At 34.9% G+C, this 18,457-nt stretch overlaps 1 protein-coding gene across 1 annotated transcript in view; it reads right to left on the bottom strand.

Annotated features, from left to right (window-relative positions):
- The window catches only part of LOC126298259 (bromodomain adjacent to zinc finger domain protein 2B-like), a 285,171-nt gene that overhangs the window by 166,099 nt on the left and 100,615 nt on the right, over window positions 1–18,457 (bottom strand). Inside the window, exon 17 of the mRNA XM_049989561.1 lies at window positions 3,232–3,297. Coding sequence (XP_049845518.1) covers window positions 3,232–3,297 — 66 coding nt within the window. The remainder of the gene's footprint in view (window positions 1–3,231; window positions 3,298–18,457) is intronic.

The raw sequence follows: 18,457 nt of genomic DNA, 5'->3' as shown, positions 1-18,457 counted from the left end.
AATAACCCTGTGATGAAATGCACTGCTCTTCTTTGGATCTTTTCTAACTAATCTGTAAACCCTACCTGGTACGGATCCCACACTGATGAGCAACACTCAAGTATAGTTTGAACAAGTGTTTTGTAAGTCACCTCCTGTGTTGATGGACTACATTTTCTAAGGACTCTCCCAATGAATCTCAACCTGGCACCCGCCTTACCAACAATTAATTTTATATGATTATTCCACTTCAAATAATTCCATATGCATACTCCCAGATATTTTACAGAAGTAACTGCTACCAGTTCCAAGAAACAGAGTGACTTCTGACTCATGTCTCTCCAAAGTTAGCAGTGCTGTTAAGGACACCCACAATTCATAGCAATTATGACAGTTAAGTTCAGTAATACCTCACTGAGAGAGTACTTATTTCAATATTTATTCAATATTTTTTTACCATATTTTGAATGAAGTTTGAGATGACCACATGATTTGCTGTGTAGCCCAGGTTCTAGGTTAGGTTGAAAATTGATTTTGTGTTTTCAAATCTAGTGTCATATTTGGTGTTTTAAATATTAACACTTGCATACTATGCAAATATTAGGTTGTGCAAAACTATCTGGAAATGTCATAATGATGAGTAAAGTTGTTAGTGGACTGTAGTTCTGGGAAGTAAGGAATGTGTGTTTGACATCACATCTAGAGCCATGAATCTTTGCATGGGAAAGGAGTTGTCATATGAAAATTAGTGATGAGAAGTGTGTTATAATCAAATTTCAGCATTCAGTAATCTGTTACCTATATAAGAAACTGCTGCTCTCAGATGTGTAATTTTTCTACTCAAAAACTGCAAAAATGCCACATTTTGCAAAGTTCATAAAACCCACTTATTTTACATTACGTCATGAGAAAATAATCAATTTTGCTTTATTTTACGTGTTATTGTTTACATGAAGTTTTCCTGTTCGTATCAATGAAACAAAATTGGCCAGTAATCAATTTTGCAATAACTTTTAATGCAAAACACAGAGGTGATATTAAATGTTACTCTATGCAGATCAGTTATGCAAGCAGGTCAAGGACAAAAAATACAGTACTTATATTACAGAAACAAAAACACAAAATATCTGAATGATACAAAAATTTTTAATAAAGTTTTGATTTTACAGTAAGAGTGAGTAACTTAAAATTGCCACTCAGTGTGAAATTCACAGAGCTTAGTAAGAAGCTGGCAGTTATTGTACGTATTTTTCAAGTTATCAGAATTTAGGTTGCAAAATGTATTTTTCAGTTTATCAGTATTTGGTTATTCCAAATGGAATGTACTATAACTTGCAATAAAAAGTTATGAAATAAACATGAAAATGCACAAGTTGTATAGACTTAATTTACATATAATCAGTTTTGACTATGGCCTTTATCTAGTGAAGAAAGATCACGATATCTACAGAGTAAATGTCACATTTAAAGACAATAATGCCTCTCTATCAATTGTGACTTTCACACTGTAGATTTTTAGCAACTAATACAGGTATAATTGGTCAAAACTGGTTTAAGATGAAGTAATTAAGTAATGTAAACTACCCTGCAAATATGTAACGATGTAACTGACAGGTAACAACAATGAATGTATGGACAGTATACTGGGGAGTTACCTAATGAAGAAACAAACTAATATCCCCAAACAATTTCTGAAGAGCTGCCCTCAACCTGAAAGCTAGTTTGAACACTGCAGTGCTAAACTTTGCATGATCCTCTTGAAGGTTGTGTGCCCTTGTCTTAATTCAATCTTTTGATCGGATTTACCCAGGAAGTTACATGGAAACCTACAGTTCAATGATGACCCTAAACCACAACACAACTTGGCATTTTTCACATCAATAATTCATTGACGGAGGTGAAAGTAACAATGCCACATAAAAATTTTAATATTTACTGAGGACTGAACCCTGGAGCTTTGAATTTTAAGTTTGACCTACAGCAACTGAGCCATTTTCCTCCATAGTATGTCATTCAATCTTTGAAACTCAATTAGCAAACTTTCTGACCATAGAGTTTCTGTGACAGAGTAAACTATTAAGATTATCTGAGTAAAACAGTCATGCTGAATGATACTTTAATTTAATTTTCCAGTGCTAAAGTTCAACATCCAAATTTCTGTCAACCAGAGTTAATAGGACCCCTGTCTCTAAATTACCAATGATTTTGCACTTGTTTGCATTTAACTCATTGGAGATGGGGTGAGACAGAGGAGTCATGGAAATTATCAATTAGAATGAGCAGTTAGACGAATTAGTACAAAATACTGTTAATGCCATCATTGCCATATAATTTAATTTTAACACAACATGGAAAATGTGTTTAAATATCTGTATGCACCTTAGAGTTTTAGAAAAGGTGATGATTATTCACTGGAGAGATTTTAAACAATTATCAAGTTATTCAAGAAAAGTTGCCAGAACCCAGCACAAATACCAAAATTTGAGGCAGTGTCTTTGCGTACCTCCCCTATGTTTTCAAGCTTGGTCAGCACTGGGGCAAAAATGTAAAAAAGAAATTGCAGTGAATGGGTCTCCTTATTCTGCTGCAGTACTGTATTTAAAAAGTTTACTGTATGTTATTAAAAATCAATGATTCCCAATAAAAGATGAAACTGTGGTACATGATATGGACTAGCAACAAATTAGGTACCCCTCTAAATGTAGAAATATGGGAAGCACTGAGAAAGAGAAACTGCAGGTGTACTCTGTTTCAAAACATTACAGACAATGAGTGAATTATCAGACTACACTGATGAAATATCCTCAAATTAACAGTCAATTAACACAGTTATCTTAACAGAATGTTTCAACTAGCATTGCAGAAAACAAATTGGAGGTATGTCAAAAAATTGCTTCAACTGTTAATCCAAAAACATTTAATCAGTGAAATTCACCAAGAAAGCTTGGATTCTTGTACATTAGTGCACATATTGTATATTGCTAGTGTGCATGTTTCACTACCGATTACCTTCATAACTGAAAACTAATCAAAGACCAAAATTTTGAAGTTAATAGTGAATTTCATGTGCTATACTGTCCTGCAGTAAACTTAACTAGCTCCAACTGTTACTGAAACATAGCACCTCCCAGCCTGTCATCATCATTGCCATTTAATTTCCATCATTGCCATCAATAATGATTTATCAAACACGTACCATGTTTATCAGTCATATTAAGAAAGTGTTATATATACTTCAAGTCAGGAACATACCTGTTGTTTGCGAAGCTGCTCCTCCTGTCTTTGTTTCTCCAGCATTTCTTGGCGTCGGCGTCGGACCTCAACATGAAACAGACATGAGAAAAATCAAGCAACTAGTTGTGCAACTAAATACTATCTCAAGATCATACTGCCTTTCTTACATTTTCTGTACCATTAATTCAACATTAAAAAGCACTGAAAGAATGTTTCAGAAATGTACAGCATTTATGGGATAGATTTTCTCCAAAACAAATAACAAGACTAATACTGTTATATCTAAAATAACATGAATTAAATTTATAAGTTCATTTAAAGGGAAAGTCCCTCTTATAAGTAAACACATATTCTTAACATATATCAAGTAATGTGCTTTGTGTCAAATGATAATGTCATCTCATGTTCTATCAACCTATCAGCCATGGATTTCATTTAAGGCTATGTAAAATGCCCAACTAATTTGCTGCAGAATGATCCCCCCCCAGAGAATAATCTCTCTTGCTTCACCTCATTCTGCCCCATAAATTTAAGGAATTTTCTGAGTAGAGCATTATCTGGGTAGCAAATGTATTTCTTATTGTCAGCAACTAGCGAGTTATTACAGACCACATTTATCTCTGAGTGTTAGAATCCTCCTAACTAACAGTAAAAACATCTGTGGACAATTTATCATTGGAAGTTAACTGATGGAAGAGCTAATTATGTACTAATGTATGTGAAAGACATATCTGCATTACATTATATTTAGAAAAATAAAAGATCAATAGTTAACAGTCTCTGAATATAGCTTCTGGTTAGAGCTTAGATTCACATCCACAGCCTGTGAATGTGGTACTATAATGACCAATAAGAAGGCATTCAGTGCTCGTGTATAGTGGAGCACTTTTAAACTTTTAATCAAGCGTCATCCAATGGCCAGTGCAATAATATGCTTTTACAACTGACAAGTATTTATCTAGTTGACTGAGTTTGATAAGCTATGGATGCACCAGCACAATCACTCATTGACAGAATCATTTCTGAATGTATCTTCATCCACCAGTGATACATAAGTTATTACAGTATAACATAGCACATCATCTACCAGCCCCAATAACACTGTTATAAGACAAAGCACCTATCTGAATCATGTCAGGCATTTTTAAGTGTGACATATAGTAGCCTAGTATGTGTTAAGTGTGATGCCACTTGGACCTATCCTAAGTCACCCTCATTAAACATATGTCATGGAACGGCACACTGAACTACAACACAGTGGAACTGAATTGTTAGTCCAGATTCTACTTATGCAGTAAAAATGATCATGTTACTTGCAGTAAGTTCCTCAAACCTTTGCGATGATGTTCTACCCCTCTTACTAGTGATGTGTAGGTCTAAATCACCACTGCACATTACATTAGTCAATACTAGTAGTGTGAAGAGAATCATGATACTGTCAATCTATATGCAGGACATCTTGTGGCAACATTTTGTCACTTGTAGTATACTTTCTAGGAGGAAATTCCCTGAAGAAATACATAGCTGCATCATGTGAAGGGTACAGCTAATCTTACACTTCCATGGCCCATCAGATTACCTGAAATCTCAACAGCAGACCACATGCAGGATCATCTGGAATGCCATGGGCAATTATCTTCTGATGAATAGGAATTAAATGTCCAATTCCAGCAAATATAGACTGATGCATAGCAGTTTATCACCTTCAGTCGCTATGCCTCCCTACTTACCTTCTGTCTAAAATGGGGAGATACCCCAACATGGTACAAAAAGTTCTCTCCATGTGTGTTAATTTTCTTCATAAAATCAAAAAACAGCATCATTTTTACTAGGCTGTTAGTCTGAATGAGTACTTCATTACACACTGCTGGCCACTTTCAACTGACCAAGTATTGTGTGATGCATTAAGTTTTTAGCAATTACAAAACCCTTTGGGAGTATGATTGATATTGTTATTATTATTTTATTTATCCATTTAGTTTTTTGTTTGCTTTGTCTTTCACTGTGAGCAGGAAGGATGCTTTTACGTCAACTTCATATTTGTACATTACCTCATATTCATACACTACATTCAAGAATTTTTATTATGGGTAACACGTGTATGGTACAAAATCTGAGGTTGTTGGATTGTGAAAGGAGAAATTCATAAAATAACATCTGCACAAGATATCACACATTTTTCTGGTACAATGCTGACTTTTATAACAAAATGTATATTCCAGTCAGTGTTAAATTTTACAGTTTGCTATCTTAGTCAGGACATTTTTCCTTTCACCCTTCTAAAATAAGTGCTCAAAAATCATCACAGTTTTTTTATTTACACTAATTATAAACATGTATATGACTCTGCACATAGGTCTCATCTAATCTTAAGCTGACGTCTTCAAATCTTTGGAGGCAGTGTGATAGAGATTTAAGCAAATCCATTTTTTTGTATGTGTGCCTGTGACCACATTAACAGTGATCTAAAGTAATGTTAGTCACTTGACTAAACCAAAAGCACTGTCAGGGATAACTGTTGTTCATTAGAACAGAAAGCCTGACAGTAGTACAGAGGCTTCCCCTCAATGGCAAATAAATAACTGAATTACTGAAAATTCTTCCATACATGGAAATAGAAGCCCATCAACAACACAATCAAATGCTTATTTAACACACCCATTGGAGCATCTGTTCCTCAAACTTACATTTTGTTAAAGGAAACCGTTGTGATGACTCATCATCAGTGCAATTAGTGCAGAGTATTTCTATCTTCACTTCAAGACGGCACAAAGCAACAGAGATTTTTGTATATTATGGTGCCAGAAAACAATAGATGAGGAAGAGACATTGAGTGTAAAGGAGGAAAGTTGCCACTTGAACAACTTTAGTACAATTGTTCCTTAAAATCATGATCTACGAAGAGCTACATTACCAAAATACAGTAAACTATTTAGTAATATATGAACATGATCAGTGACATCTACCTTACTACGTAAAGCTCCGAAAACACTATTGCTGTGGTATCTACACCATGTGAAAATTAAAAAAACACCAATTGGAATAATTCATTATAAACACATACAATTAAATATCAGTTGAAATGGAGGAAATATCAGTACTCCTCATAATAATTACACTCTTCCATAACCAATGAAAATATTGTTATGAAGTTATTTTATATTTCATAACACAAGTCCTGTTAAACAACAACTCCAAAACATGCAAAAGTAGAAAATATTAGTTGTGGTAGTACATTTTCCAGAGATTAAAATAACAGTCAGTAAGAAATTAAGAAAATGAAGAGTAATTTCTAAGTTGACAAACAGATATTTTAGACCATTAAAATATTTTCATTTACACTTTCATATCATAAGTGTTGTAGTATACCACACACTGAATGAAATATTACTTAATCAAATACTGCTTTTCCAATAACATCCAAGAAAAGTAAAAAAATGAATAATGGAATCTGTCAACCCTGACAGAATTCAAATATCTAAACAGAAGGCAGAAAATGTGCTAAATTAATCAATATGTATTGCAGATAAAGAGTGATAAAACACAGGCATTACAAATGTATGCAAGTAGAAGATACAAAGCCTCACACAGTGTCAAGCAAATGACATGAGGACTGGACTGAAACAGACAAACAGATACGAACAATGATAAGTATAAAAACTTAACACATGTCATCATAGATATGAATTGCTATACTTGCATGCAATATCACCTCAGAAACACACTGGTCAAATTGACATGCACATCACCAGTTAACTACAGAAATTTTATAGGACAGCATCATAGCAATGAAATGTTCACAACTCAGCAAAGCAAAACAGTTGCAGATGTTACAGTTCATGTTCAAACCATTAAACAACAATGTCGGTAAACATAATAGTGCACAAGGGAATTATACTGAAAATTGTTATCAGTTCAGTTTCCATTACCGTTTTTCTATTGTTTCAACCATACCAGCAAAACATCACTAAAGTTATAGCAATGAAATCTTCTACACATCTCATAAAGATGTTGCTTAGTATTTTGTTACAACATGTGGAAAATTCCAAACATATTTACAAAGCTGTTTTCAGTTTAGACTTTCTTTTTTTTTAAAAAAAAAAAATAATAGGGTTCTTTGGCAACAAACCAAAATTTTGCAATGATCAATTGAATTAGCACGCACTAAACTTGAACTATATGGGTTAGATCAGGATTCAGGCACACACTATAATGAAAGAACTTAAAATAACATAACAACCCCACAAAATGCTTAAGAATGCACAGAAAAGTTTAACCTATTTCATCAGAATATTAGAGGATTGAGTAACAAAACATAAGAACTTTTCTATTTGGAAAATTTAGAAAGCTCTGAAAAGATGAACATCCTGAGCCTACCTGAGCACCATTTAACCAAAGGATTAGAGAAGTTAAATATAAAAGATTACGCTCTAGCATCCAACTTACTCAAGCAGAATTAATATGGGAAAAAGAGGAGCTGTTACATATATTATGACAAAATATAATTTCAGAAACATTGAGACAAGTAGATTTTGTAGCGATACTATGCTATCTGTCAGACAGCAGCAAGCAGTTAGTAGCCTGTGGTGATTTCAATGTGGATTTTCTAAAAGGATTCTGATAGCAAAAATTATCTGGAAACCTTATTTGGATCCTACAATTTTATTTCGGTAATTAAGTTTCCATCAGGGGTGGATAAAAGCAGTAGGACCCCAACTGATAATGATTTCGTTGATGGATCTTAAAGCAAGAAAATTACTGTATACCCAGTAACAAATGCTTTCTCTGATCATCATGGACTGTTAGTTAGGATAAATAAGATAGAGCTTCAAAGTATTGGTACTCCTCAGTGGAAATCAGTTAGTATAATTAATGACTGAAGATCAAATGTTTTTAAGAACACTTTACAAGAGGTGATCTGAGATGAAATTTATAATGAACCAGATGCTGACATAAAAAATCTATTCAATGATAAATTCATAATATTATTTGAAAATTGCTTTCATAGGACATTAAACAGCCATGTAACAAAACCATGTGTAACTAGAGGGATTAAAGTATCTCATGAAAGGAAAAGGAAACTGCATATTTTGGCAAGATTATGTAGAGATCCTGAAATGTTTGCACACTACAAAAACTATTCAAAATTACTATGAAAACTTACTTCTAAAAAATCAGGGAACATGTACATTATGTCAGAAATAAGTAATTCTGACAACAGACTTAAGGCCATATGGAGTATAGTGAAATGAGAGACAGGAAAACCAGCCACAAAACAGGATAACACCACTGCTGAATTGAATGGAAGGCTATAAATGATGAGTAATAGATGGAAAACATATTCAATAATCATTTCTTAATTATAGCACAAAATATAGGAACAGATAGTTCAAGAGAAAATCACAGCAGTATGTTGAAAAAGAAACTCTCATAAAACTCAGTCATATGAATGTATCACCAATGTGCCTTCTAAAATTAAGAAAATAATATATTTTGTCAGAAATAAAAGCCCATTTGGATTTGATAGTGGTTTCAACAAAGTACTAAAGCTCTATTTCCAAATAATGCGCCCTGTCTTATCTCAAATATGTACTACATCACTAATTCAAGGTAAAGGTGACAGGATTTACGTCACTAACTACAGATCTGTTTCATTACTGGCAATTTTTTCCAAAATTTATGAGAAGGTGATATATTCTAGAATAGTATCTCACTTGAGCAACCTCGGAAGAGTCACTGTACAGAGAATGCCATTTACATGTTCATTCACCACATATTAAAACTTTAAATAACAGAATAGCACCAATTGGTATTTTCTGTGACATGTCAAAAGCATTTGGCTGTGTAAATCACAATATTCTCCTAGATCAACTGAGGTTTTATGGGATTGATTGTACAGACAATCAAAGGATAATGCCATATATAAATAAAAGAAAGTGGAAAGTTGAACTTAGTAATTCAACCCATGTAGTCCAGGGACATTATTCTGCCAGGGGAGAAATCATCTATTGGATTCTGCAAGGCTCAATCTTAAATTTGCTATTGGTTCTCATACATGTAAACAATTTCCATCTAGTACACAACAAACAGGATTAGTTCTTTTTGTGGATGACACTAATACTGTAATCAATCCAAGCATACATACAGCACCAGAAGAAATGGTAACCAATGTTCTTAAAAGTATCATTGACAAGTTTTCTGTGAATGGTCTCACACTCTATTTTTAAAGACAGAACATATTCAGTTCTGCACACCTAGATGTACTACATAAATGAGAAGTATAATACATGGTGAGAATACAATAAATAGGGCAGAAATTTCATAATTCTTATATATCCATATAAATGAGAACTTAAACTGGAAAAAGCACATTTAGGAACTCCTAAAACAACTTGGTTCACCCACATTTGCACTTAGAATCATTGTAAATCTTGCAGAGAGACAAGTCAGTATGTTGACATTTTTGGATATTTTCATTCAATAATGTCATATGGAATGTTCTGTGGTAATTTATCTTTAAGAAAGAAAGTCTCCATTGCTCAAAAATGTGCTGTAAGAATAATATGTTGTGCTTCCCCACAATTGTCTTGTAAACACATCATTAAGGAGTTTGTCATTTTGACTGCTACTTCACAGCATATTTATTCCCTCATGGCGTTTGTTGTAAATAATTCACTACAGTTCATAAGGAACAAAGATGCACATAATTACAATACCAGAAGTAAGGATGACATTCATTATGCCTTAATTTTTTTTTCATCTGTCTCATTTTCACTTGACTGTCCCTTATATAGAGCTCGTGTTCTGGCTTCATAACCTTTACAGAGAGAGGTAAATCATTCTTTTCTTCACATGTCTGGATATATTAATAAGGTTTATGAGATAAAACTAACTGTGCAATGATGAGAATTCTTACGTTGCTTCTCTGCTGCAGGGAGACCACAGAAGGCATCAGATATGATGTACCAAGAAAGCCCAATGTATGTCACAAAACACAGAATGGCTACTGCATAATGACCCAAATAAAATGATTTTAGGTAAATTTCACAAATATACAATTCACAAATATACAATTTTGTTAGTTATGTCTGAATCACCATCACAAATTTCAAGCTAATCTTCTCATTTCTGGGTAGGACTTACCAAAATCCATTGGAGATGTTAATAAAAAAATTAATCATTGAAAAATCACAATGAAATATAATTATGATGTGAGAAAAGGTAACTAAACAGCAAACAGAAGAGGTTCTGAGAATCTCTCTCTCTCTCTCTCTCTCTCTCTCTCTCTCTCTCTCTCACACACACACACACACACACACACACACACACACACACACCTGCCCTTCCCATGTTTCTTCCTCCATCCCTGTTTTCATCTATTTCACTCTCATGCCCCTTGATACTTCTGTTTTTTTTCTACTCCACCTTAGCTCACATGTATTATCCTTCCTCTGTAGCTTTATTTTGCTCCACATTTTCCCCTTTCTTTCTGAACCAGTTATCAGCATTTGTCATAACGACACTATCAAGCTCCTAGTGGTACGTATCAGACACTCCTGCACACACCTGCATGTCCTACTCTGGCATATTCTTTTATTAATCCCCTTCCCTGTCATTTGTCCCTCTTCGCACCCATGCCTTTTTGTTGCCCTGCTTCCACCCCAACTGAGATCACAAGTTGTCCTATTCAGGCTGCAGTGCCAGCAAACACAAGTGGTGTTTTGTGTGTGTGTGTGTGTGTGTGTGTGTGTGTGTGTGTGTGTGTGAGAGAGAGAGAGAGAGAGAGAGAGAGAGAGAGAGAGAGAGAGAGAGAGAGAGAGAGTCGTGCATATGTGCCTGTGTGCGCACACACAAAACTGTGTGTAATCACCCACCCACACATACAAACACATAAGCACGCGTGCGCGCACACACACACACACCACTTGTATCTGCTAACACTGCAGCCTGAATGGGGCAACTAGTGATCTTGGTTGGGTGGAAGCAGGGACAACAAAAGGGCATGAGTGGGAAGAGGGACAAATACAGGGAAGGAGATTAATAGAAGAATATGCTAGAGTAGGACACGCAGGTGTGTGCAGGAGTGTCCAATATGCACCAAAGGGAGCTGGATAGAGTGTCATTAGGACAAATGCTAAGAACTGGTTCAGAAGGAAAGGGGAAAATGTGGAGCAAAATAAAGGTAAGGAGGAAGGTTGACACATGCAAGCTAAGGTGGAGTAGAAAAAAAAACAGAAGTATCAAGGGACATGAGAGTGAAACAGATGTAAACAGGGATGGAGAAAGAAACATGGGGAGGGCAGGGATTAGCATATATTATGATCAAGAGGAAAGGGACAGGAAGGTTGTTAGAATGAAGGAAATGTTGCATGGAGAATTCCTATATGGTCACTTCAGAAAAGATGGTGTTGAAGACTAAAAGGGAGGAGGAGGAGCAGGAGGAGGAAGGGATCAAGATAGCACAGGCTGTGAATTAAGTCACTGAAGTTGGCCACATTACTTATGTTAAGCAGGATGCTCCACAAATGGAGCTAGAACATAGTGTATCAATTGCCATTTATCCAAGTGTTTAGTTTGTTCACAGTCATACTCATAACGAACACTGTACAATGGTTGTATGTTAGATGATATGGCTACTATCATAGATGTCCCTCTACAACAGTTTCACTACATTTTATGCAGATATGATCATGACAAAACCATCTACCCACAAGAATAGCAAGCTACCATCAAATCCTATCCACTATATGTTCAACATAATGTGGTTGACTTCAATAACTGCTTCACAAATCATGCCATCAATATCCTTTCACCCAAACACCATAATTTATTAATTGAGCCCTCCATTTCCTTACCTCTGCTACATGTTCTCTTCTACTGACCACCACACTCAGTCATGTTCCATGATCATCCTATGCTAATGTCTCTGTGACAGACTCACACTTTCCCTGTTACATTTCTGATCCATCCTACCTAAACTGTCTCTTGCTATCCTTATCTCTTTATCTAGGTCCTCCACTCTCACCAGGATCATTTTATCTGAAGTTTCCACTGGAGTATCATTCAGCACCTCTTCCTCCATCCCCGTGGATGCACTACAAATTCCACACCAGCATGTTCTTTCCTATGCCCTACCTCTGATGTTCCATCAGCTCCTCACCACACACTTCTCCCATGTCCCCACCCCTAACCATCCTAGTTGAGCAGCAGTACAATAAGGCAACAATAGGCGTGTCTGTGTGTGTGTGTGTGTGTGTGTGTGTGTGTGTGTGTGTGTGTGTTTCAGCTATAAAGAAGAGCTCATCTGAAGGCTTAACATTTTTTTCTCTTTTTCTGTAAGTCTGTCTGCTGCTCAGTGCACATTCTTTTGAGAAATTCTCTATCTTCACACACCTCATTAAGCACAAAATGAGGTATATGGAAAAATCTTCACTGAGTTATTGAAACTACAATAGACAACATGTCTAGTGGAAGTCAGAGCGGTAACTGTTCTTTCAAAAGTCAAATTTTTCGTGTAGAGCAACCTTAGAATGGTTTCAGGACAATAAATTGGTAGAGAGGGTTGTAGAGGTGATGTTTCATGAAATTACTCATTTGCTACAATTTCTGTCTCATAAAAGGATGTTCATGGGTCTGGGTCTGGGTCTTACCTTATACAACACATTTTCTGTGTATTTAAATGGTAAGAATGAAATTGTCCACATAATCAAGTAAAGCAAACAAATAAAAAAAGAAGACTATTGTACCACCCACCAGTTACCTGTAATTTTAACACTAAAATATTTGTTTTAGTTCCAGAGAAATGTAGGAACACGAGAGGCAATACTGACCCTAAAGCTTATCTTAAAAGATAGACTGGAAAAAAGGCAAACCTATGTTCGTATCATTTATGGTCTTCTGACAATGTTGACTGGAACACTCTCTTTGAAATTCTTAAGACAGCTGGGAGAAAATACAGGGGGCAAAAAGTTATTTATAGTTTTTACAGAAACTAGACTTCAGTTACAAGTAGAAGGACTTGAAGGGAAGCAATAGTTAAGAAGGAAATGAGACAGGGTTGTAATCTATCTCCAGTGTTATTCAATCTGTACACTGAACAAGCAGCCAAGAAAACCAAGGAGAAATTTGAAAACTTAATTAAAGTCCAGTGAGAAGAAACTAAAACTTTAATGCTTGCTGAAAATAATGTAATCCTGTCAGAGATAGCAAAGGACTTGGAAAATCAGTTAGAAAAAAATTAATAGTATCTTGAAAAGAGATTATAAGTTAAACATCAACAGAAGTGAAACAATGATAACAGAATTCAGTCAAATCAAATTAAGCAACACTGAGGGAATTAGATTAAGGAATCAGACACTAAAAGTAGTAGATAGGATTTGCTACATGAGCAGCAAAATAACTGACAATGTCTGAATAAACAATGTTATGAGAAGGATAGGTTGCTACTCACCATAAAGCTAACATGCTGAGTTGCAGAAAGGCACGATGAAAAGACTGTTACATATAAGCTTTCAGTCAAATCCTTCTTCAGAGAAGAAAAACACTTAAACATTCACACAAGCAAGCACACCTGACACATGCATGACCACTATCTTTGGCTACTCTTGCCAGAGCAGCTGGAGATAACTGCCATCTGTGTGTGAGGTGTGCTTGCTTGTGTAAATGTGTGTGCATTTCCTGAAGAAGTGTTTGACCAAAATTTTATATGTAAGAGTCAGTTTGTCACGTTTGTCTGCAAATCAACATGTCATCTTTACAGTGAGTAGCAGTTTATTCTTTCCATAATATTGTTTACATTCCAACCTGACCTTTCCATTGTTTAGTGGCAGAACTGAACAGGGTATAAAATGCAGACTGACAATAGCAAGAAAAGTGCTAATGAAAAAGATAAATTTATTAATACTGAATAAATATTTAAGTGTTAGGAAAACTTTGAAAGTTTTTGAAATGTGGTACTACAGAAGAATGCTGAAGATTAGATGAGTAGATAGGATTACTAAGGAGGAGCTACTGAACTGAATTGTGGAAAAAAAAGGTTTATCATACAATTTGATTAAAAGAAAGGATCAATTGATAGGGCTCCTACAGAGCATTAAGGAATTGTTAATTTAGTAACGGGTGATACTTGGGAGAGAGAGCAGTGCAGCATGAGAGGTGGTAAATCGTAGCTGGAGATGGCTTGACTATATTAAGCACGTTCAAATGGATGTAGATTTTAGTAATTATGTGGAGACGAATATGTTTGCACACGATGGACCAGCATGACGCACTGTATCTTTGGAATTTTGCACTGAAGACAGTAACAACAATAATAGTACAGATGAATAAAAAAAGGATTAAGTCGTTGAGCTTTCAATCTCAAATTACTTCAACAGAGTTTACCAAGATGAAAGTATCTACTACTTTTCTTGACTTTGAAATACGCTGAATGATATATTCTAAGAACTATCACCAAAAGTTTGTCTTACTGTTTGCTGGTGAATGTTTTAATGTGCCACCAAGAACAAGGGCACTAGAGAATAATTAATGATTCTTATTGGTGTAGATACATTTTGTTCTTTCCAGGATCTCTGGTGTGTATAATTCGTAACCTGCTACAAGTGCAAACATTTTCTCTGCAATCTGAATGCTGCTAACAGAAACAAAACTATATGAAAATATTTCATGAATTAGTGTTAAACTTTTTTCTGAAGTTTCACCTGAGGTGACAAAAACAAAGAAAACGCTCCTAAATACGTTGACCTAAGGTTAATTCTGCTCTTGTGCAGCTTAATACTCATTACTTACTTACACAAAACAATAATACTTATTGTTATGAAAGGTGGACTACTACACACAAAAATAGTTGTGTGCATTAAGCACTTCACTAATAGAAGAAGAAGATAACCATGATCAGAACAGAGTCTGTCAGTTCAAATAACTACTGAAGACTGGCACAAAAGTAAATTTCACAGGTGAGGGTATGTTCATGCATAATGAGACAAATATTACAGCCTAAGACATGTGAATGGGTAAAACATTGTAAAACACAAATAATAAGTTTCGAGATAATGATGGTATGTACAATATTTCTCATTCTCAAAGATTACAGACTCAAGGGTTCTTATTACAGTTGATAATGACAGCATTAGAATAGTGTAGACACTCTGCCCAGTCATTCTGCCATGGATGACTCTCAGTCACCACACTGTCTACATTGTTGCTGTCTATCGCACGTGCTCCTTCTAAGTGTACCAGTATTCCAAAATATGGTCGTATATTTTACCAATAACTTACAGATTTTCATGCAAGTTGAAAATTAATGGCATAAATTCATTCATGTACAGATTTTCAATGCATTTGTGAGGGAACTTGTCTCTAGACTCCTCAAGCAATATCATAATCTTGCATACGTAAGTATTATTTCATACATTTTTTGAAGTTGTAATAACTGCACATTCAAACAACTAAAAATTTCTGACTGCAAGCATACTGACTTCACGTTTCAAACTAACTGCAACCGCTCTTATTTATATTCACATACTGTATGATTACCTTATCTTTTTCCTTCTCTACTTGACACTCCAAAGGTAACAAAAGATAATTTCTTGATTATAATATCATCTCTTGATGATGAGCTACCACATCTACGTCTTTCACATTAAGTTTTGCACAGTAACCTAGAAAACCTCAGGAATTCTCAAAAGGAGATTTTTCAGGTGTTTCTGAGAAAGTATACTACAATGTAAGGTAATACTTACATTTCTTTGTTGCCTTGATACTGGAAGCAGTCTTCCACTGCCTTCCTTGGAAATAATACTGTGATTCATGATAATAATAATGATAATAATAATAAATATGTTTCTGAGTTTTGAAATATTACAGGCAGATGTTTTCATATGGATTCAGTTTGCTTCTTCACTTCACAAAACTCATTATTAAATTATTATTAATCTTGTTGGACTGATAAAATATTGAACCACAATCAAAGCAAATGTTTCTCAGTCTTTCAGAGTATAGTGATTTCTCTGATCCCAATATTTTGGATCTTGGCATCCTTCAACATTTTCTATCAAAATGTCAAGTGGTGCATGGGAGAAAAATGTGAAACCCTGGGAAATAATAATGACCTGAGCCTACAAAACTTCATCTACAATAATGGATTAACATGGACAACTTTGGAGGATTACAATTTTTTGTTTATCTTTATGAAAATGCATTTAGCCACAATTGTGGCATCATATGTGGACATTTCTCTATTCTTTATTAAAGTAATAATGCAAAAGAAAAAAAAAAGAAAATGTGAATTTGGAATCTGTGGGCAGTAAATCTATCTTGTTGTTTCACTTATGTATACTTATTTTAAATTATATTTAATAATAATAATAATAATAATAATAATAATAATGTTTATTTGTCCATGTTAATTTTACCGTCTTGGACATTGTTATATTTCCTGAGAATGACGTATCCATTTCAGCCACATATCTATACTAAATGCAGCATATTTGCAAACACGAGAAAAGACCTTCAAATTCATGATGATTCAGCTTGTATAATGGACACAGTTCGCAATCATGGATACTAGGATAGATCACTACCAACCAAATAGAAGAGGTGCTGAGCAACAGGCAGGTTTACAGAGAGGATGATAAATTGTCAATCATTGTGACAAAATGGCATCTAGAGTGCACACACACACACACACACACACACACACACACACACACACACACACAATGTCAGAAAGAAATAACATTACAAAGAAAATGGCATATAACAATAATCTGTTGGTTGTACAGTCCTGAACATACAATGTGCAGAAAAGAGATTACACAAGTCGCTAATTTACCAAAAGATGTAGGTTCATCTGAAAGAATGAAATGAATAAACAAAGTGAGCAAAGTGGTTAGTGCACATTACTCTGACTGGAAGGACATAAGTAACAACAAATAATAAACTGAATCAGAGATTTAACAGATGAAATAGGACCAAAATAATTCTCCCACTAATCACTCTCCTGGCCTGATTCCACAGGGTTAGTTTTAATAAGCGGAATAATTATTAGTGGCTGGTTGCAATTTTTACTTTCAGTAAGATTCCATATATAGCTTCAATAGATCATTATTCTTCATTTTCCTTGTTTTCCTAGAATTCTTTACATTTCATTACTGCTTTATGTGCACTGTTGGGACAAATTATTGAGACAATCTGCTAGCATGCAAAGAAACTACTGTTTTGAGCACACATACTCAGCAGCTAGATCAGGCCTTTATTCAATAAAGTGCTGAATATGTCAATCGCTAAGCTCCTGTAGTTGTTCAGATGAGTTAAAATCTGGGGAATCTGATGTCAGGAAGATAGTATCTTGATTATGATCTTTTCATCCTTTTGTACACACACCATGCTGTGCAACAGAGCAAGTAATCTTGATGAGGAGAGACAGTCTTAATGTACAGGTTACTGTGACACCTACATCTACATCTACATGAATACTCTGCAATTCACACTTAAGTGCCTGGCAGATGGTTCGTCAAATGAATATCACACTATTTCTTGACCATTCTGCTCTCTAGCATTGCATGGGAAAAATTAACAATTAAATCTTTCTGTATGAGCTCAGATTTCTTCTATTTTATTACAATGATCTTTCCTCCCTATGTAGATTGATGTCAACAAAATATTTTTGCACTTGGAGGAGAACACTGGAGACTGAAATTTTGTGAAACCATCTCACAGCAATGAAAAGCCTTTCTTTTAATGATCGCCACCCCAGCTTGGGTATCATATCTGTGACACTCTCTCCCCTATTCTGCAATAGTACAAAACAAGCTACCCTTCTTTGAATTTTTTGATGTCCTCCATCAATCTCATCTTGTAAGTATACCACACTACACAGCAATACTCTAGCAGAGGATGGACAAAGATAATGTAAGGAGTCTCTCTAGTAGACCTCTTTCTATGTGTTCTGCAATTAAAATACAGTCTTTAGTTTGCATTCCCCTCAACATGATCTATGTGAGTGTTCCAGTTTAAGTTGTTTATAGCTGTAATTCCTAAGTACTTAGTTGAATTGACAGCTTTTAGGTTTGTGTGCTTTGTCATGTAACCAAAATTTTAAAAAAATCCTTTTGGTACTCAATTTGATGACCTCATACTTTATATTATTTAGGGTCAATTGCAACTTTCCACACCATACAGATATCTAATCTAAATCATTTTGCAATTGGTTTTGGTCTTCTGACGATTTAACAGATGGTAAATG

This window comes from Schistocerca gregaria, chromosome X (assembly GCF_023897955.1).
Source record: "Schistocerca gregaria isolate iqSchGreg1 chromosome X, iqSchGreg1.2, whole genome shotgun sequence".
Taxonomy (NCBI): Eukaryota; Metazoa; Arthropoda; class Insecta; order Orthoptera; family Acrididae; genus Schistocerca; species Schistocerca gregaria.
The sequence above is the reverse complement of the archived record's forward strand: the minus strand, read 5'-3'. Positions and strand labels throughout refer to the sequence as shown.